The sequence below is a fragment of the Emys orbicularis genome, chromosome 4, assembly GCF_028017835.1.
Source record: "Emys orbicularis isolate rEmyOrb1 chromosome 4, rEmyOrb1.hap1, whole genome shotgun sequence".
In the NCBI taxonomy this organism is placed as follows: domain Eukaryota; kingdom Metazoa; phylum Chordata; order Testudines; family Emydidae; genus Emys; species Emys orbicularis.
Genome location: NC_088686.1, coordinates 22,257,932 through 22,280,142, shown reverse-complemented (window position 1 = coordinate 22,280,142; position 22,211 = coordinate 22,257,932). Strand labels below are relative to the sequence as shown.

Genomic DNA, 22,211 nt, shown 5'->3' with positions numbered 1-22,211 from the left:
GGTAGAAAAGACACTCTACAACAAGGCAGGGGTTCGCCCGACCTGTGAGCAGAAACAAATGGCTGGTTTCAGTATACCAGAATAGGCAAAAGCACTCTATCCACTCACTGAGGAAAACCCCTGGCAGAGGTGGGATTCTTTCATGAAATTTTGAACCCTGGTTCTTGAGAAACCAGCCAGCTCTGCAAAAGATGGAACTTTGGTGAGAAAAATCTACTTTATTATATAGGAAAGGTAACTATTCATAAGTGCAAACTCAGGTTCACTTTTTATGATTTTGTTTTATATTGTAACCACTTGTTTCCACTACTCTCTTGTTTCTAGTTAAACCTTTATTCTTATTTAAATAAATCGACTTTTATCATAAGTGGTCACAAGTGCTGTGTGGTTCACAGGAGTGGTGGTTTAAGGTAAAACTGGTAAACTTGGGTACGCTGCACCTTTGGGTGCAGAGGATTTGGAATTTCTGTGAGTAGTCAGTAGTCAGTAGTCAGGGCTGCATAGCACAGGGGAGTGATTCAAAGAGATTCGGTGCACATATTGTTAACCTGCCTGGGGAAGGAAGGAAGGGCTGGCATAAGCACAGAGGAGAGAGTGGCTGAAAGGCTGGCAGTGTCAGGGAGCTGACACTGCACTACTACAAGACTCCCTCTCTCTAGAGAAGATGGTAACAAGGCGACTCACAGGCCTGGGTATCCCAAGAAGTGTCACAGGGGTGTAATTGGGATTCACACACAATGGGGCAAAGTAGACAGGATAATCAAAGCACACAGTCTTTATTAGAAAACACCTCTGGCTATTTGCATATACCCTTTCTTGATAAATAAGAGGATTTCTAAATGAACATGGAAGTAAATGAAGCCAAGTATTAAGCATTTTAGGCATCCAGAATTAGAAAGCCTTCTGAATGCTTACTGTTGACTTACCAATGTTCTTGAGCCCAGACTAGAGATTCTCAATGACTCTAATTCTTCTGTCATCTTGGAAGCTAAAGCCTGAAGATATCCACGTGCGTCCTTCTCATCACTTACCCTAGAGTGCAATTACAAAGCAGTTACTTAAGCAAGACCTTGTTTAGAAGCTGGAGAAAATATAAAACTTTGATTCTCAGGCTAATGCACCATGAAACAAGTCATCTTGCTGCCAACTATCAACAGAGTATTTGTACTGAATTTAGGGTCACAAGCAGGGATAGAGCACTGGGGAAATTGCCAGGCCCAGGATGGAGCCTAGCTGTGCCTCCTTTAGGACTTCCCTTTAGCTGGTTCCCCTACCCCTGGATGCTGCCAGGTGTTGCATGATAGCTTCCCCTCTAGAACTCAACAGGAACCATACTGTGTTTCACTACTACTGCATGGAGCCTGATCTGCTTGCTCCATGAACAGCCAGAAGCTGATTTCTATGGGCCTCCCCCAAGTCCCCTCTCTCAGTGCCCAGAAAACCATATAAACATGCCCTCAGCGCCCCTTTCCTCTCTACTTCACTAGCTGAAAGATTCTTTTCAAGCCTAAAGGTCACTCCAGGGATAAGAAACTCTTCTTTCTGAGAAGCACTGATCGTTAGGCCTAGGCTCCATCACCACTGAGCCTCAGGTGGAGGAAGAATGTGAGCACACATTTATGAATGCGTGTATGCCTGCATACCTGCCTGTGTTCTTACACTCTTGAAACACTTGCACATGGCCTGTCAAACCAGTAAGGTACTAATGAATAGAAATTGTGTGCGAGAGAGAGGCTATCTTTCTTACTGCAAGTGCTTGTCTGGGTGAGGGTGGGAACACTAAAAATCAAAGAAGGAAATACAAGAGGCCCTGAGCCTTCTGGGGGCTGCAGGCGATGACCCTGGAGACTGAACTGCTACAAGGTAGTCTCTTGCTTTGGGTCTCCTGCTTGTCCGGAACCCTGTAAGTTCTGGCAGTTGCCCTGAGTGAATTAGTCAGAAAATTCTAGAGGAAACCAAGGATCGTGATTTCATGATTTAATAATCATTTTAAATTTTGACTTGAACTGACATTGAAATCGTCTTCTTGTGCCTTTAATATTCTATGGCAGTAATTTGCTGCAAAATGAAAAAATCCTACTACTTAATCCACTGGTAAACAAAAGACAAAACAGATCAACAACCACATCCATGTATAGTTTTCCACTAATCTTCAAAATTCACAGAAGACTTGGTTATGTTAAAGGCCCTATCTGTATTTCAAAAGCTGAAGATTGCTATCTGGAATAGTACATACCACTGAATAATTTCTGCAATCTGAGCTTCCCAATGAGCAACCGATTCTTTCTTTGCTGCCAGGTCTTGGAGCTCATCTTCTAGCTGCCTGTTTTGTGCTGTTAATTTATCCACAAAGGAACAAAGCTGAAATGAAAAGTGATCAGTTTTCATCTGCAATTTATGTCACTTTCAAACTCATTATGCATGTGGAATATACACAAACAAGACCACTCGAGGATATTAAAAAGCTCTGCCAAATCAATGTAACCTTCGGAAAACGTTTTTCCAGGCTCTATGAGTGTGACTTCCAGGTCTAGTAGTACTCAGGTTCACATGCCACTTCAAACAAAGGAAATGTGAACTGGAGAAATGAATAGAAAGACCGATGAGTGTCAAAGACACTGTGCAATCCAAGCTTGGGGGTAGTTGGTATCAGCCCCTTTTATACCCTTGGAATACTTCATGGGGGAGTGAGGGGGTGAAAATCCCCAGTGGACAGCTCTTCATAAAATTCCACCACTCAACATTAGGAGGCACCAATCCCACAAGTGTAAGTGGCCTCTGCATACTACAAGAAGAAAGTGATTTGCCCAGGTCTGTGGCATACATGTGTGACAGTCGGAATTATTCCTATCCATACTAATGAAAAAATCCCATTTTTAAAGCACGTTTATGGTTTCTTCTGTGGTCAGCGAGTTTTATAGAGAACTATCACAATATCAGAGTGACATAAAAGGTAACAAGATTTAAGTGAAGAACAGAACACTAGTTTTCAAGAAGAGCAATTGTACTTTGTTCCAAAACAATGGCCATACTAATTACCTTTTCATTTTCCGTTGTTAACTTTTTGTTATCTTCAAAGAACATGGTTCTTTCCCGTTCATATTTCTCTTTTATTGTTCCTACGGTCTCCTCCATCTCATTGTGCCTGAGGAAAAAATAGAGAACTTACAACTTTACAGACCACTGGGGGTGGTTGGTATTTTCAAAAGGCGCTAGGGGAGTTGGGTGCCCAAAATCCCACTACAGTAGAGAAGGGGGGGGCGGGGAGGGGTGGAATTTCTCCAGCAAAGTGGTTTCATACAGACCCTTACCTCTCTCGTTTTGCCTTCTCCAATTTATCTTTTAGCATCATGATCTCTTTCTGCAGTGCTAGCTGATGGCTTTCTGAATCATGCACCTCCTTTTTTATATTTTTTATTTCCAAGACATGGGATGCCTCTCGCCTGACTAACTCCTCTTCATAGAACAAGATTTTCTTTTCTAGCTCGGACTTCATTTTGGAAAGCTCCTGCTGATGTTCTAATGTGGCACCTGCTGCACGGCCTCCTTGCTTTAGCTGCAAAAGCAAGAGTGTGAAAATTATCAGGAAAAGATGACCCAAGATTCTTCTAGTGTTGCTTAAAAAGTTAGGATTTAATGTGGACAGGCAAAAGCCAAGAGATTAACATCAATAACAAGAGGCTGTGTCAGGTTTCTATGAAAGCCCGATTCAGTTAAAAGACACAAAGTGCCACAAATGCACACGCTTAAATAAGCAAAGTTATTGGAGGCTTGGTCGTGTATCAGTAGTGAAAAGGGCATCTGTTTCCCCATATCTTGCATTTTTTAAATAATGGTACCTTTAGTGCTTCTAGTTCATTTTCCAGCTGCTTGGAAAAAATCTCACTATGTTCACGAAGCTTGCGTTCCTTTGATGCTTCTGCGGTGGCATCCTCAAGTTGAGCTTCCAGCTGTGAAAAAGAAAAATCTTAAATTATGTCAAAGCAGACAGTTGTAGCTACTCTGCTCCTTTCCTCTCCTCCAGGCTGCTTTTGGGTCCTTGGAAACAGCAGGATTCCTTCTTTACCTCCCATCCTTATAACTCTTGCAGCCCACACTGTGACCACTATCTTTCTAGACAAGTCTTTCAGGCAAGATTCACTCCCTTTGTAGTCCAAACACCACCACTCTGTCAGCCAGTGGGGTTACTGTTGGGTAATTAAAAAAAAGAATAATAATGACAGTTACCTTTTCCGCAACTGGTGTTCTTCGAGATGTGTTGCTCATGACCATTCCATATTAGGTGTGTGTGCTTGCCACATGCACCGGTGCCAGAAGTTTTTCCCTCAGCAGTATCCGTAGGGGACTGGCTCTGGTGCCCGCTGGAGTGGCACCCGCATGGCACGGTATAAGAGGCACTGCTGGCTCACCCCACCCTCAGTTCCTTCTTGCCGGAAACTCAGACAGTGGGGAAGGGTTGTGGAATGGACACGAGCAACACATCTTGAACACCAGTTACAGAAAAGGTACCTGTCTTTTCTTCAAGTGCTTGCTCATGTCCATTCCATGTTAGGTGACTCCAAAGCAGTACCCCTGGAGGTGGGTAGGAGTTCACGGATGTGTTGATTGCAACACAGCTCTGTCAAATCCAGCGTCACCTCTGGCCTGCTGAGTGATGGCATAATGAGCTGTGAACATGTGGACAGAGGACCACGTTGCGGCTCTACAGATGTACTGGATAGGGATGTGCACCAGGAAGGCCGCTGAAGACGCCTGAGCTCTCATCGAGTGGGCTCTGACAATCAGCAGCGGCGGAACTCCCGCCAGATTGTTACAGGTCCTTATGCACAAGGTGATCCGATTGGAAATCCTCTGTGAGGACACCGGAAGGCCCTTCATCCGATCCACTGTAGCGATGAAGAGTTGAGTCGATTTACCGAAAGGCTTGGTACGTTCCAAATAAAAAGCCAAGGAACTTCGGACGTCCAGCATGTGAAGGCGCCTCTCTTCACTGGTCTTGTTTGGTTTGGGACAGAACACTGGGAGGAAGATGTCCTCGTTGATATGGAAGGTGGAGACCATTTTCGGCAGGAAGAACATAAGAACATAAGAAAGGCCGTACTGGGTCAGACCAAAGGTCCATCTAGCCCAGTATCTGTCTACCGACAGTGGCCAATGCCAGGTGCCCCAGAGGGAGTGAACCTAACAGGCAATGATCAAGTGATCTCTCTCCTGCCATCCATCTCCATCCTCTGACGAACAGAGGCTAGGGACACCATTCTTACCCATCCTGGCTAATAGCCATTTATGGACTTAGCCACCATGAATTTATCCAGTCCCCTTTTAAACATTGTTATAGTCCTAGCCTTCACAACCTCCTCAGGTAAGGAGTTCCACAAGTTGACTGTGCGCTGCGTGAAGAAGAACTTCCTTTTATTTGTTTTAAACCTGCTGCCTATTAATTTCTTTTGGTGACCCCTAGTTCTTGTATTATGGGAATAAGTAAATAACTTTTCCTTATCCACTTTCTCAACATCACTCATGATTTTATATACCTCTATCATGTCCCCCCTTAGTCTTCTCTTTTCCAAACTGAAGAGTCCTAGCCTCTTTAATCTTTCCTCATATGGGACCCTCTCTAAACCCTTAATCATTTTAGTTGCTCTTTTCTGAACCTTTTCTAGTGCTAGAATATCTTTTTTGAGGTGAGGAGACCACATCTGTACACAGTATTCGAGATGTGGGCGAACCATGGATTTATATAAGGGCAATAATATATTCTCAGTCTTATTCTCTATCCCCTTTTTAATGATTCCTAACATCCTGTTTGCTTTTTTGACCGCCTCTGCACACTGCGTGGACATCTTTAGAGAACTATCCACGATGACGCCAAGATCTTTTTCCTGACTCGTTGTAGCTAAATTAGCCCCCATCATGTTGTATGTATAGTTGGGATTATTTTTTCCAATGTGCATTACTTTACATTTATCCACATTAAATTTCATTTGCCATTTTGTTGCCCAATCACTTAGTTTTGTGAGATCTTTTTGAAGTTCTTCACAATCTGCTTTGGTCTTAACTATCTTGAGTAGTTTAGTATCATCTGCAAACTTTGCCACCTCACTGTTTACCCCTTTCTCCAGATCATTTATGAATAAATTGAATAGGATAGGTCCTAGGACTGACCCTTGGGGAACACCACTAGTTACCCCTCTCCATTCTGAGAATTTACCATTAATTCCTACCCTTTGTTCCCTGTCCTTTAACCAGTTCTCAATCCATGAAAGGACCTTCCCTTTTATCCCATGACAGCTTAATTTACGTAAGAGCCTTTGGTGAGGGACCTTATCAAAGGCTTTCTGGAAATCTAAGTACACTATGTCCACCGGATCCCCCTTGTCCACATGTTTGTTGACCCCTTCAAAGAACTCTAATAGATTAGTAACACACGATTTCCCTTTACAGAAACCATGTTGACTATTGCTCAAGAGTTTATGTTTTTCTATGTGTCTGACAATTTTGTTCTTTACTATTGTTTCAACTAATTTGCCCGGTACCGACGTTAGACTTACCGGTCTGTAATTGCCGGGATCACCCCTAGAGCCCTTTTAAAATATTGGCGTTACATTAGCTAACTTCCAGTCATTGGGTACCGAAGCCAATTTAAAGGACAGGTTACAAACCTTAGTTAATAGTTCCGCAACTTCACATTTGAGTTCTTTCAGAACTCTTGGGTGAATGCCATCTGGTCCCGGTGACTTGTTAATGTTGAGTTTATCAATTAATTCCAAAACCTCCTCTAGTGATACTTCAATCTGTGACAGTTCCTCAGATTTGTCACCTACAAAAGCCAGCTCAGGTTTGGGAATCTCCCGAACATCCTCAGCCGTGAAGACTGAAGCAAAGAATCCATTTAGTTTCTCCGCAATGACTTTATCATCTTTAAGCGCTCCTTTTGTATTTTCATCGTCAAGGGGCCCCACTGGTTGTTTAGCAGGCTTCCTGCTTCTGATGTACTTAAAAAACATTTTGTTATTACCTTTGGAGTTTTTGGCTAGCCGTTCTTCAAACTCCTCTTTGGCTTTTCTTATTACACTCTTGCACTTAAGTTGGCAGTGTTTGTGCTCCTTTCTATTTGCCTCACTAGGATTTGACTTCCACTTTTTAAAGGAAGTCTTTTTATCTCTCACTGCTTCTTTTACATGGTTGTTAAGCCACGGTGGCTCTTTTTTAGTTCTTTTACTGTTTTTCTTAATTTGGGGTATACATTGAAGTTGAGCCTCTATTATGGTGTCTTTAAAAAGGGCCCACGCAACTTGCAGGGATTTCACTTTAGTCACTGAACCTTTTAACTTTTGTCTAACTAACCCCCTCATTTTTGTATAGTTCCCCCTTTTGAAATTAAAGGCCACAGTGTTGGGCAGTTGAGGTGTTCTTCCCACCACAGGGATGTTGAATGCTATTGTATTATGGTCACTATTTCCAAGCGGTCCCGCTATAGTTACCTCTTGGACCAGCTCCTGCGCTCCACTCAGGATTAAAGTGGGCCGGATGGGGCCGCAGCTGAACCTTGTCTTTGTAGAAGACCATGTACGGCAGTTCGGAGGACAAGGCTTTAATTTCAGAGACCTGTCTCGCCGATGTCACCGCCACTAGGAACGCGACCTTCCATGGACAGATGGGAAAAGGAGCAAGAACCCAGCAGCTCAAAGGGCGGGCCAGTGAGCCTAGAGAGGACCAAGTTAAGATACCACTGCGAGACAGGAGCCTGAACCTGTGGGAAATCTCTCTCTAGCCCCTCTCAAGAATTCGACCGTCATGTCATGGGAAAACACTATCTGTCCTTGGATCGGCAGGTGAAAAGCGGAGATAGCTGTGAGATGCACTCTAATGGAAGAGTGTGCCAGGCCCTGGTTCCTCAAATGGAGCAGGTAGTCCAGGACAGCCCGTATGGAAGAACACGAGGGAGAGATGTCACGTTCGGACGCTCAGTGGGAAAACCTCGTCCACTTTGCCAGGTAAGTCAGTCTGGTTGAAGGCTTCCTACTCCCCAGGAGGACCTGTTGGACTCTTTCTGAACACGCCCGTTCCTCCAGGTTCAGCCACACTGCATCCACCCCAAGAGGTGGAGGAACTCGGGATTGGGATGTAGGAGCCGACTGTGGTCTGGGAAGTTGGGCAGGGGCCAGGGAGGGGCCGCTGACAAGTTCATGAGCGTGCCGAACCAATGCTGGCGAGGCCACGCCAGGGCGATCACAACCACCTGCGCTTTGTCTCTCGATCTTTGCTAGGACCCTGCTGATGAGTGGAATCGGAGGGAACGCATACATCAGGCTCCCTGACCATGACAGGAGGAAGGCATCGGAGAGGGAACCCTTGCTCAGATCTTGCTGAGAGAAAAACTGGTGGCATTTCCTGTTTAGCCTGATGGCGAACAGGTCCACTTGGGGAGTTCCCCACCTTTGGAAGATCATGCAGGCTACCTCACACGTGGTGAGAGGAGAAGTCCCTGCTGAGCTGGTCCGCCACCATATTCTTCACACCGGGATGGTGACAAGCATCCAGGTGGATTTCGTGGCTGATGCAGAAGTCCCACAGACGGAGTGTCTGACAGAGAGCCAATGAGCACGCTCCCCCCTTGCCTGTTGATGCAGAACATTGAAGCTGTGTTGTCCATCAGGACTCGTACCACCTTGCTTGACAGGAAGACTCTGCATTCCAGCTGACTGCTCAGAGCTCTTTCACATTTATGTGCAACCTTGCCTCCTCCGGGGACCAGCTCCTCGGTCTCTGGAGGTTGCCGAGGTGCGCACCCCAGCCAAGGTCCAAGACATCCGAAACCTACTCGATGGAGTGAGGGGGGTTGTCGAACGAAACCCCCTCCAGGACTGCCCCGCGGTCGGTCCACCATTGCAGTGAGGTAAGTATCACCTGGGGAATGGTAATGATCTTTTCCAGGGGGTCTTGGGACTGGGAATAGACCGTCCCCAGCCATTGTTGCGGGGCCGCATCCAGAGCCTGGCCTGATGGATCACATAAGTGCACACTGCCATGTGACCCATCAGGTGCAGACAGACCCTGGCTGTAGTCCAAGGGAACGTGGAGACTTCTGTGATGAGATTCGCCATCGTGTGGAAGCTTTCCAGCGGCAGGAACGCTCTGGCGCAGGTAAAGTCGAAGACCGCTCCAATGAACTCTATCCTCTGCACCAGCACGAACGTTGACTTTTTGTCGTTCACCAGTAGGCCCAGAGAGCAGTACGTGGCTTGAAGCACTGTGATATCCCTTTGGACTGGAGAACTGGAGCTGCCTTTGACGAGCCAGTTATTGAGGTACGGGTAGATCTGGATACCCCGATGCCTAAGGTAAGCTGCTACCACCGACATGCACTTGGTAAACACTCTCGGTGCTGTCACCAGGCCGAACAGGAGGACAGCAAACTGGAAGTGGTGGGGCCCCACCGTAAACCGGAGGAAGCATCTGTGTCCTTGAAAGATCACTATGTAGAAGTATGTGTCCTTCAAGTCGAGGATGGCATACCAGTCTCCCGGATCCAGGAGGGGATAATAGAAGCCAGGGAAACCAGGCAGAACTTTAACATCTCACAGATCGAGGATGCGCCGTAGACCGCCCTTGGCCTTTGGAATTTGGAAAAGTACTGGGAAAAGAACACCTTGTTCCTGTACTTGAGAGGAACTTCCTCCACCGCTCCCAGCTGTAGCAACTCCTTTACCTCCTGTGCGAGTAGAGTCTCGTGAGAGGGGTCCCTGAAAAGGGACAGGGAAGGGGGGTAGAAAGGAACTGGAGGCTACAACCCTGCTCCATCGTCCTGAGGACCCATCGGTCTGAGGTTATAGCGGTCCAAGCAGGTAGGAAAAGGCGGTTAGAAAACACTGGGACAAATGGATCCGGGGAATAGTCTGGTAAGTCGCCCTCGGGCACACCCTCAAAATGACCATTTGGCCCCTTGCTTAGCACGGGTCGAGTCCAACTGGGCAGAGGATGAAGGCGGGTGGCTCGGATGGCGCTTGTAGCCCTTGACTCATTTGTGGGGGCTGGTCCTGCCGAGGCTGGCTCCCCAAGCCCTGAGCCTGCTGTGGTTTGAACCGCATACGCACCAGGGCTGGGACGTAAAGACCCAGGATTTTCAGGCTTTTTCGGCTTCTGGACCGGATCTGTGGAGGGGGACCAGAGCTGTGGCAAGCACACACACCTAATATGGGATGGCCATGAGTAAGCACTCGAAGAAGAACCCATGTTAAAGTCAAATATAAATCAAGAACATACAACATCTGTATGGGAAAATCATGTAGCCCCCATTAATGATAATAGGAGAAGTGAGGTATGTAAGTCACTGTGGCAATGACAATGGCACAGGAGAAGCCCCTTAAGTTTATAGTTCAGTTGCATCTTAAAACACATACCAACATCCAAATCAGCTTCCCTTAAAATGCTCACCTTTTATGCCAGTTAATTTAAAAGTATTTTTATACCAAGTATTTGACTATTCTGTCTCATAAAATTGTATAGTATAAAGTGATTACGATATTTCCATGAATTATTTCTCTCTTACGAAGATATGGTCACTTTGAAATGACAGTAGAAGTGGGTCTTGAAGAGGGATTAGGAGTAGGAGGAGAGGGCAATGACTTTACAGCCTAGTTAAGGAGCAGCACCTGATGTGTAAAGGTGGCATGAAAGATACTTGTTGGAGGGTGGATAAATGGGCAATCAACCACAGTAAAGGTGGTGGAGAGACAACTCTAAGTTACAAGCATAGATAAGTCTATTACAGGAGTGGGTGGGTGAGGTTCTGTGGCCTGCAATGTGCAGGTCATCAGACTAGATGATTGTGATGGTCTCTTCTGGCCTTAAAGACTGAGTCTATAAGCAGAGGGGCAGAGTTGTAAATAGCCTAAAATGTAGGATAAGCTTTAATTTGAAGGGAGCTAATAGAGACATTTTAAAAGGGGATGACACGTTCAAAATCATGGTGACTATTTTAGCTGCAGCACTTTGAATGGACTTGAGGGTCAGGAAACCAGAGTGGAGGAGTTCTGCAAGCACCTATACAGGACATTCTGAGGGCCTGGATTGAAATGTTGTAAAGGAAAAAGCAGCAACATTTGGACACAGCCGAGATGTTTGGGGAAAGACAAAGGGTGAGGTCAAAGAGGATAACAATGCCCTTTGATTTACCACCACCCAATCTTTTGTTCACTATTGAAATGTCTACTCCCATGACCAACTGGCCAACGATGCTCCAGCCTTCATCGCTCAACCTTTTAAATTTTCAAACAAGCACCTCTGTGCTTGGGAGGAGCTGCCCTCCCTGTTTGGAAGGAGCTCCCAGTGAACATCCACAAAGCTATCTCATTATCCTTCCTTGAAATCCCTCCTTAAAACTCCTTTGTCATGATGCTACAAAAAAACAGAGCTACTGATATTGTCCATCATTCTGACTAGCACTGCCCCATTGTTTCCTTGTACTTCCCTTTGTGTCTATTTACCTGCTGTCTCTTGTCTTGAGACTGTAAGCTCTTTGGTGCAGGGACTGTTTTTTTGTTCTGTGTTTGTACAGCACCCAGCACAACAGGATTCTGCTCCACAATTAGTGTTTCCAAGCCATATGGTAATACTACTAGTAAAATGATGGTGGTTGTGTAGTGAACTTAAAAATGAACTGATTTTTTTTTTTAGCTACAGTTGTTACAAACACCTACTAAAATAGCGAATTGAAAATGATGAGGAAACTATGACTTCCAATTTGCTTACTTCCTGAATTTCAGAACACTTTGCTTAGTCTGTTCTACTGTGTCCCCTCTCTTTCATACAGCCATGGAAAAGTAAAACATTTAAAAGAGGAAATCGGCAGGGGTACTCTGAATAAACTGCTTTGACCTTTGGAATTTACTAGATTTCAAGCTGACTGCATCTCTTGACATTTTTAAGGAGAAGATGAGAATATAGCAAGAATATATTTTCACTGGATTACAAGCAATTAGAATACACGAGAAAAACACTAAACTATCTCCTTCACAAACTACTAAATATTTAAGATGTACTCTGTAAATGAAATAAAATGAGCTAGAGATGTCAGGCCAATTTTACAGACCCAGTGTAAATTATGGTTACACTGAGTTTTTTACTTTTATTAAGTATGACTTAAGTGAAGTGTAAGAAGCAGCTGAAACATGTTAGCCTTAAATATTTTGCCAAGTTACCTCTTTTCTGGCTCTCTCAGATTTACGAATTTCCTGTCTCATAGAATCAATTTTCTGCACAATCACTTCCATCTCTTCCTCTTTGTCACGAAGCTGTCGGGAGAACTTCTGTTTCTGAGAGCGCAAGTCTACCATTCTCTCATTGAGCTCTGAAAACTCCTGCATAGCTAGCTTTCTTTGCTGATGAGCATCCTTCAGTTCTTTGGACTGTGCCTTTAATCTTTCTGAAGCTTCCACAAGTTGCTGGTAAAATTAAAAAAGACAACATGAAAAATCCACATCTCCTCTCCAAGGAAAAAGCACACTAAACAAGACAAACAGTCTTTACGTTAAAGTTAACCAATATATGTACTTTTCTAATTTACAAAAATCCTGTCTGAGTTTAAATATTGTGCTCCTTCTAATTTGGCATTTCTCTTTGTGTAGCTTTGTTATTCCACATGTCTCTCGATTTGTACACACAAATTAGTCACTTCCTTTCATACAACTGCTGATATTCCATCTCCATAATAGTCTCTGGCTGAAGAGAAGGCACAAAATGTACCACCAGCCCAAGGCAGTTCTCATCTTAGTGCCATGTGCTTGCATAATGGCACAACGCTTAAAAAACAAAAACAAAAAAACACCCACCCCAAAAATTCCAGTATATACAATGCCATCAGATCAAGAGTCAAACCCACAAACTATGGGTGTAAGCACTACGAGCTCAGCAAAATTGTGAAATTCTTCAAGAAAATCTTATGCAAGATTCCACAGACAAAATTATGAAGAAGATTCAATACTTTAAATCCTATGACTGTGAAATTGACCAGAACGGACCATGAATTTGGTAGGGCCCTAACCAATGCCCAACACTAGCCATCTGAAAGCATATCAATGAAAATAAAGAGTAACACTTTAAAAACACATCATGTATAATTAGTTACCTTGAAATACTTAAACTACTGTGGTGAAATAATAATAATAGAGTCTTAGTGCAACACTGTAAGATAATATACTCTACTATATTTTAAAAAGAACAGCATAAAAGGGTTGAATTATGCGCTGGATATAATATATGTAGTATTGCACACTAAAGCAGGAAAACAATCTTCAAAAAAAAAATCCTTTAGATGCTATAGCCATGGCATATTGGTCCTTTATCAAAAAAAGTTAAATTTTCATTGACTGCAAATGGGGGAGGGGGATAGCTCAGTGGTTTGAGCATTGGCCTGCTAAACCCAGGGTTGTGAGTTCAATCCTTGAGGGGGCCATTTAGGGGATCGGGGGCAAAAAAATCTGTCAGGGACGGTACTTGGTCCTGCTGTGAAGGCAGGTGACTGGACTCTATGATCTTTCAAGGTCCCTTCCAGTTCCATGAGATAGGTATATCTCCATATATTATGTTATTTATATTAGTGGCAGTGGGCTCAGTGAGGAAAAGTTATCCAGCTAAACTTACTGAATTAAATATTTGTATAAAATACTTTTCAGTAAATCTGGAATTTATTATTAGCCATAGATTTACAATTTGAAAAATTCTGTGGATATTCCAAGGTCTTGAGAGTAAAGGAACAGCCAACTGATTCTGCTTTAGAAAGCAATTTTTTTTAACAGTTAGAAAACTATCCTCCACACTCCTGGATACATCAAATCTTTATAAATTATACTGGGATTGGCCAAGGAAAATTAGGTTGTTTTCCCTGATTATCTGGCTTTTCAACTTTCCACTATTTCATGAGAGGTATCATGAACATACTAAAAAAAATGAATAGACGAATGCCTTAAATGCTAATAAGAAAGCATGTTTTTTTAAATTACTTGAATACCTACCAACATGCGATGTAGAATACATACATGTCTCCTCAGACAGCTATTACTCATCTTGTCACTCTATTACTCATTAAATGAATGGGTGGACTAATATGCTGATATATCAAACAAAATGGAAAAGCACTGTTTCAAACATTAAGGGAATACTGCCAGTTGGACAAATCTATCCTTGAGCTACCTGATGTGAGCGTTCAGGGTATGCAATTCGGACCATTACCTTATGAAGGTCCTCCTTCTCTTGCCTTATTGTTCTGTACTGCTTTTCAAGTCCTTTTAGCCTGTGTGTGGAGTCTTCATGCTGTAGTTCTGTACAGAAATTCAAACTAAGTATACTTGGCTCCCAGATTTACACCAATAGCATAAACAGCAATGTTACATGAACAAACCACTAACTTTGGCTAGGAACTTGTTACAGTGTTTAAATATTTCTTCTTCTCCATCTCCCCACTCAGTAGAGCCTTCTAGCCAACCTCTGTGCACCAAGGATTCACCCTCTTTTTTACTTTTACTCTTCTGTCTCTACCAAGAGCCCTGGTGTCATGGAGACCGACATTTCTCCAGATGAAAAAGTTTGAACAGTGGTTTTTGGGGGTCAATTAATGCTATCTTGCAAAATACAGGAATGGGTTTTTAAGCAGGACGCTGTACTCAAATTAGGACAGATTTTAGGATGGCTAAATAAGAGAAAGACTGTTAAGGAAATGACCATTGATACTGAAGTAATAAATGTTGTAGGAAGAATGGAAGATTAGTCATGGCTAGGATAAGGACTTTCCCATGAATGAGGGGTGAAGCCAATGAGTCAAGAGGACGACAGAAATTGGAGGCCAGGAAATTGCGTGCTACATCAACATGGATGTTCACATCTTCAGTGAGGAGGATGTCTGAAGAGGAAAAAATTTGATTTGAGCTAAGAAATCTGGAAGGAAGGCAGAGAGGAGGCTTTTATGAAGTGGAAGATGACAGATTGAGGGCTGTGGAAATTTGAGAGTGATTGCTCAAACAAACGTACATCTCTGCTCTTCCTTTCTTTATAGTAATAGCAACTAAGAGTCTCTCTTTAGTAAAGCTTCATTAAGATTAAAAGTCTGAAAGTTTAGCTAGCACTAATTGAAAAGTAGCTCTCATTCCCTTTTTAAAAAGTTTTTTAAAACTGATCTCATGTTTTCTGGGAGATGTTTACATGGATGAACAAAATAGGGTGGTCAAACAGCATAGTTTCAAATAATTGATTTGGATGCAACAGTTGTCTCTCTCTCAGATAAGACTTGAGCAATTGCCTTTTTCAACTTGTCAGTCTTAGACACTGCTAGATGAAGATGTATTGAGTGGGCTTCAAAACAACCATACAATTTCTTTTTAATGTGCTTCCCTTAAATGTACCTAAGACCAGAAAAATGCCCCTTCTTTCCATGAGAAAAAAAGCAAGATTAAAAGTACAAGAAAGATCACATTCAGAACATATCAAACTGAACCTATTAACTAACTCCTCCTTCTCTTGGCTCCTAGTGGAATATGTGCTATCGGGCTCAGGACGGACGTTGAGGGAAAAGATAAGAGTTTATTTGTAATACTGAAATGCTGCTTAATATAAGCATTCCAGTAAGTATCCTTTCCTTTTATTAGAATTCATCAATAACTATTTGTACTGAATTAAATTTAAATTGATAAAGCCAAGCATTATTGCTACTGAGATATTAATATTAGAATTAAGTTATTACTTGAAGCATACCAGACAGAATATCTGCCAGTCATGCCAGACACTTACCTGCTATTTTGTTGTTCAAACGTTCAATTTCTTCAGTTAGCTTCTTGATTTCATCATGAGCTGGATCCGGCACAGGAGATTCTTAAGTTGAATAAGAAAAAATGTCAGTCAAACTACGAGCATTCTGCTGCTTTTCATCACCTGAATTGCAAATCCTAGTAAATGTACCCAACTAACTTTGCAGTTTTCTGTACAAATCCAGTTTTTCTTCCTCCAGTTTTCGTATTCTCCTTTCATAAGCTTCTATTTGCAAGCTGTCCTCCGTATCTCTGGTTACAGCACCGGACTGCATTACACTCCTTAAAGAGCCTCTATCAGAAAATAAGCTGCAACCAAAACATGAGTTAGAAAATACATCACTGAATATCTTACAACAATATTTACAACAAAAAGCAGATAAACAATAGTATCATTCTTTATACAAAGATGAATTCATCTTATCCTATTTTATATTTGCATTCCAACACTACACTGAACTGGAGCAGGCTCTCTTCCGGATATATCCACAATTCAGAGCTCTAAGTACATAACACATTCTTCAGCGTGGCACAAAATCTTTGGCAGAATTGAGGTCAACTCCATTCTTCAAAATGTTCATTTCATGCTGGAATTCAACAGTTGCACCTAAATTTCTGAGCACAACACTTAATGTAGTGTTACTGTATATACTTCTGCCAAGATTTTGCAATTTCTCTCATGCTTTTCTATTCCATGCAGAAAAACCGTGCCTTCACCATTGCTTCCATCTTTGCCAGTCTCCTGCTGCAGTCAGCTTCTTCCTACGCCATTTTGATGGTTTTTAATTCTGCTTCTACTATGCATTTCCATGCTATCCTTGGTTTACCTTGTCACCTCTTGTTCTCGGCATTCAAGTCCAATGCTTGTCTTATGATGTTATTCAGGTCATTCTTACATATATGTACTAGCCATCTCCATTTTCGTTCTGTAATTTCCTGTCCTATCGGCTTCTGTTTCATCCTCCTCCAGAGTTCATTTGTGATTTTTTTTCCCCCTGGCCATCTGATATTGGGATTTTGTCTAAGGCAGCTGTTTATGAAAACTTTGGAGGATAGAAAGGTTTTAAGTCTCCAAGTTTCATACAGTAAGACTAGCTTTACAATGGCTTTAAATATTCAAAGTTTAGTTTGGAGGGCAAGATTTCTGTTTCTCCAGATCAGCTTCAAAGTTACAAAGGTATGTTATCTGGCTTTTGCTATTCTAGCTTTAATGTCTTGGTCTGTTCCACCCGCAGTACTTACAATGCTGCCAAGACACGTGAAGTATCAGATCTCTTCTATGTCTATACCAGACAGTGTTATTGGCATTTCTTGTGTGTTGAGTCCCATAGTTTTAGTTTTCTCAACGTTGATTTTCTACCCTACTAATTCTGCATATGCCTGGAGATCATTTGTTTTGGCTTGCATATCTCTATGCATATGGGATAGTGAGTTGATGTTATCTGCAAAGTCAAGGTCCTCATAACTTTTGAGTGAAAGACTACTATACATCTCTTGGTTGCTCTGTGATCTCGTTACCCAGTAATGATGCTCGTAGTGACCAGGAATGGCTAAGTCACTTCACTATTACGTATTATTTGGCACGTCATACTTCCATAGAAGCGTTGAATGATGTTCACAAATTTCTGAGGGATTCTATAGTGGTGCAACAACTTCCATTAAACTGTTTTATCTACTATATCAAATGCTGTTTGGAAATATAAAAAAATTCATATAAAATGGTGACTGCCATTCAATCAACAGGCCTGATGATATGTAGGATTACTATTTGATCTATAGATGATTTCTCCGGTCTGTTCTTTTTGTAACCTGGAACTACCACTTATATTTACTTTCTATATTTGTCTATAATAATAAGTTACTTGGGATAGACATCAATCGAATACCCCTCCATTTTTTACAATGAGACCTCTTTTCTTTGGCAGCTTCACCGTATGACTCTCTTCCCACTCAATTGGTACTTTTTCTAAGAGGCCTACCAAAATGTCTAGTGTGTTCTTCAAGTCTGCCTTAAGAACCTCCATTAATGTTATCCGGACCTGGTGCCTTTCCACTTTTTAATTGACTGACTGCCCTTTCTGCTTTTACTCTGGTGATAGGTCGTAGGTGGACATCCAGATCTTCTCCTTTCGCTATATCTGGAGGATTGGCCACTGTTTCACCATTCAGAAGTTGACTAACATACCGCCTCCATATATTTAATTGTTCTGATTTTGTTTTGTTAAGTTGCCCTCATTGTCTTGATCTCATTGATTGGTATTTGTTTTTCTGACAACTGTCTAATGAGTTGTACTGTGTCTTCATGTCATTTTGTGCTGCAACAGTCTGTGCATCTATTTGGTCTATGAAGTCTTGTTTGTTTCAAAATAGATGTTGGCAGGATTGGGATACTTTCTGCACATCAAAAATTGCTGCTTTGATTCCACTAATAAAAATCAGGCGCACTGCAATTTTGATATTGCTACAGCTTCTCTTTGAAATTAAACATTTTTAAAAGAGCTATCACAAGCCAAAAACAATCCTGAAAATAAGTTTTCTGGGTCTAGCTGAAAACTAATACGGATTTTACCAAACAACAAAATTTAATCCACTGTCTCAAATGTAGGGGAAGTTACATCCCAAAGAGGAACTTCTGAAAGAACTTCAATAGTGATTATATCAATTGTAACAACTGTGATGGTACAGTAAAAAATCCAAAATACCAATGTTTCTTTTGGTCCCTCAGAAAGCAATGTTTATATTCTGTTGCTCCCAGAGTTATTGCTGCAGCAGGTAAACACTATTCCAACATCTATAACCACAGCAACCATACAAATACCACAAAATGAAAGAGCCTCAAGCATTGTAAGCTCTATTTCAAATACACGAAGAACGATTAAGTATAAATAAAAAACACCTTTAATTCTTGTACAGTCAAAGCAAAAATGTTCATATACAGTAAAAAAAATATTTTATCTACACACATTCTTCAGTGTGCTTGTGAAGGTAAACCTTCTAGGATTAGCCCTATTTGAGCAATACATGTAACAAGTAACTGTTTCTTTTGCCTACCTGTCAGTTGTATATGTAAACCCAACGAAAGGTAAATGTAATCCAGAAAAGCCAGTATGAGAACCTGGTGGCACGATTTCCTGCATAAAAAGAACATGAGTGAAAACCAAACAAAGTTTAAAAAGCTTAAGTGCTTTTTTGTGCCTTAATGCTCAGGAGGTCAGACTAGATGATCATAATGGTCCCTCCTAGCCTTAGAATCTGTGAGTGTGGTATCAGAAGTGAACTTTTCTTAGGATGTATCAGTGTACAATATGTAGTTATTCGTTGAGTACAACAATCTCCCACTGTTCCAACATCCTTTATCCCAAATTCATCATACGCATTGAAAACTCTCTTCTTATCCACACTCCATTTAGAGGACAATTCTGTATGACAAATCCAAAATGCAATACATTCGTAATAAGTTTTGGTTTTGCTTTTAAAAGACATTAAAGTGAATAGCGATTGGGCACCAAAATGAATGCTGTTAATATTCTAGCTTTTGTGCTGGACAACGCATCAAAATCAAACCCAGTGGTCCTGTGTGTTATGACTGCATACTTGCATGAGACAAGCTCATGTGCACATGGCATACTCTCCCTCTGCTCTTCTTGCCAAATTCATTCTTGTAAGCTATTAGGAGACTGAAATGGGAAAAAAATTCTCTTCTCGAGTATTCAAAAAGCAGAAATCTTGTTAACTGCAATCCAAAGCTGGCTCAAGAGGCAGGGATGAGTGCAAACTAATTTCATGTGAACTGGATACTTGTGATCATCAACTCAGAGCCTTAGGTGTGGCTTTGATGAGCAGCGGGTCATCTTACTCAGTTTTATATAATAACATTGCAATGCATATGCACAAGTGGGTGGACTTAAAGTTGCAGGAGAAATGTAACTCAATTTCATGGCTTTTGTGGGTTTAAAAGCTTAACTTTGTTGCATTAGCATAGTTTATCAACTGTTATGCTGTAGACATTTTTATTAGAACAAAGTAGAAACAAGTTGCTCACTTCTGAACTAGTAGTTTTTACTGTTACTATACACACAGAAAGGCCATAATTTAATGTTTAAATGAAAGACTCACAGGATTCCTCAATACATCATCATCTACATCAAAGTTCGATGTATCAGAAGGACTGCTAACATCTGGAATATAAGGTGCTTCTAGGTTTCGAATATTATCCCAATTAAGTCCTTTAAAAAATGCATGTGACTTGAAATCCTCTATTCCATTCTGTCCTAGTCGACGTTCCCTACTACAAATAAGTCGCTGAATAAGGTCTTTTGCTTCTTCAGATACATCTGTCACATGGGATGGAAACTGAAATCGTTCCTAGAAAAACAAAATAAACCTCATTTGAGAATTTTATACTGGAAAATTCCTGTGAAAAGGAAAAATACAATTTTTACAAGCTATTTTGGTAAAGAAGTTAAGTTCTAGACTATAGAAATGACACTGGAAACTAATAGTTATAGCTACCATTTTCAAGTCTATTATGAGCAATAGAAGTCTTCAGCATGATGAACCATAGAATCAAAGAAATGTAGGACTGGAAGGGACCTCAAGACCATCAAATCCAGCCCCCTGCACTGAGGCAGGACCAAGTATACCTAGAACATCCCCACCAGGTATTTGTCTAACCTGTTCTTAAAAATCCCCAATGAAGGGGATTCCACAACCTCTCTTGGAAACCTATTCCAGTGCTTAACTATCCTTATAGTTAGAAAGTTTCTCCTAATATGTAACCTAAATCTCCCTTGCTGTACATTAAGACAATTACTTCTTGTCCTACCTTCAGCAGACATGGAGATCAATCAATTACTGTGCTCTTTATAACAGGTCTTCAAATATGTTAAGGGCTATCAGGTCCCTCCTCAGTCGTCTTTTCTCAAGACTAAACATGCTCAGTTTTTTTAATCTTTCCTCACAGGTCAGACTTGCTAAACCTTTTATCATTTTTATTGCTCTACTTTGATAATTTGTCCACATATTTCTTAAAGTGTGGTGTCCAAAACTGAACATAGTACACCAGCTGAGCCCTCCCCAGAAGAGTGGGACAATTACCTACTGTGTCTTATGTATGACACGCTTGTTCATACACTCTGGAATAATATTAGCCTTTTTTTGCAACTGCGTTACACTGTTGGCTTATACTCAATTTGTGATCTGCTATAACCCCCCAGATCCTTTTTAGCAGTACTATCCCCTACCCAGTTATTCCTCATTTTGTACTTGTGCATTTTATTTGTATTTATTTGTATTGAGTATTATTTATTGAAAAAAATCAATCCTATTTTCAGATCAGATTCATTCATAAAAAATTAATGTAATAGTAGGCTGTGTCAACCAGTAGTACACATGTAAGGAAAAAATGTGATTTCAGTATTTTTGGCATCTGTACTAATAGCATTTGACTTTATGTAATAATTTGCATTATAAATTATTTATGACAGCATATTTTAATCTGTCAAATATAAAGTTAAAGTCAATTTAAAAATCGCACCTAAAATGTACCTACTATTTACAAATTCACATTTGAAATTACTATAAATAAAAGATGTGAAAATGTTTTTCTATTTTTAGTTTATTTACTTTATATATTTGACACTGTCTATGAACAAAAACAACGAGGAGTACTTGTGGCACCTTAGAGACTAACAAATGTATTTGGGCATAAGCTTTCGTGGGCTAAAACCCACTTTTAGCCCACAAAAGCTTATGCCCAAATAAATTTGTTAGTCTCTAAGGTGCCACAAGTACTTCTCATTGTTTTTGCTGATACAGACTAGCACGGCTATCACTCTGAAACCTGTCTATGAACAGTAAGGTTTCATAGTTTACCCTGTCCAGTCTGTTAGTTTCCCCTTCAGTTTCTGTGGGTAACAATGAAGAAATTAATAAATAAATAAATTAAGTGGGATTGTTAAACCACTAAAATTCGCAAAGTGTTCTGAGATAGCAAGACTTAACCTAATAGAATTTCAAGTTTAAATTTTTAAATGGAAATTTTCAGTATAATCACATCTATGAACAAAACTGAAGACAGACTGAATTATTAAGACAGCAAGACCATAGAAACTACAGAAACATTTAGAGGTACAAATACCACAAAAATATCACAAAACTAGCAAATCAGACAACTTTCCAAAACTAGTTAAGATAGGACATGCCTGAATATACATAAACTCAACTTAACAACATTTTAAAAACAGAATGAAACAACACATTGGCTGCATCAGCACTAGGAAAACTGTTAGCTGTTTTGCATCAGCACTACCAATACTGTGAGCACTAGTATAGGCAGGGCACGAGTGTCCTTAGATCATTTAACTCTTCTGAGGAAGTCCCATTAGTAACAACTGCAGCTGTACCTATGCT

General features: G+C 41.2%; 1 protein-coding gene across 1 annotated transcript in view; it reads right to left on the bottom strand.

Moving 5' to 3' along the window:
* The window catches only part of CDC42BPB (CDC42 binding protein kinase beta), a 122,964-nt gene that overhangs the window by 32,259 nt on the left and 68,494 nt on the right, over positions 1–22,211 (bottom strand). The window contains exons 8-18 of the mRNA XM_065404075.1: positions 19,917–20,165; positions 18,852–18,931; positions 15,961–16,109; positions 15,784–15,864; positions 14,233–14,321; positions 12,204–12,446; positions 3,840–3,950; positions 3,312–3,556; positions 3,040–3,145; positions 2,237–2,361; positions 927–1,032 (exon numbers count right to left, since the gene is read on the bottom strand). Coding sequence (XP_065260147.1) covers positions 927–1,032; positions 2,237–2,361; positions 3,040–3,145; positions 3,312–3,556; positions 3,840–3,950; positions 12,204–12,446; positions 14,233–14,321; positions 15,784–15,864; positions 15,961–16,109; positions 18,852–18,931; positions 19,917–20,165 — 1,584 coding nt within the window. The remainder of the gene's footprint in view (positions 1–926; positions 1,033–2,236; positions 2,362–3,039; positions 3,146–3,311; positions 3,557–3,839; positions 3,951–12,203; positions 12,447–14,232; positions 14,322–15,783; positions 15,865–15,960; positions 16,110–18,851; positions 18,932–19,916; positions 20,166–22,211) is intronic.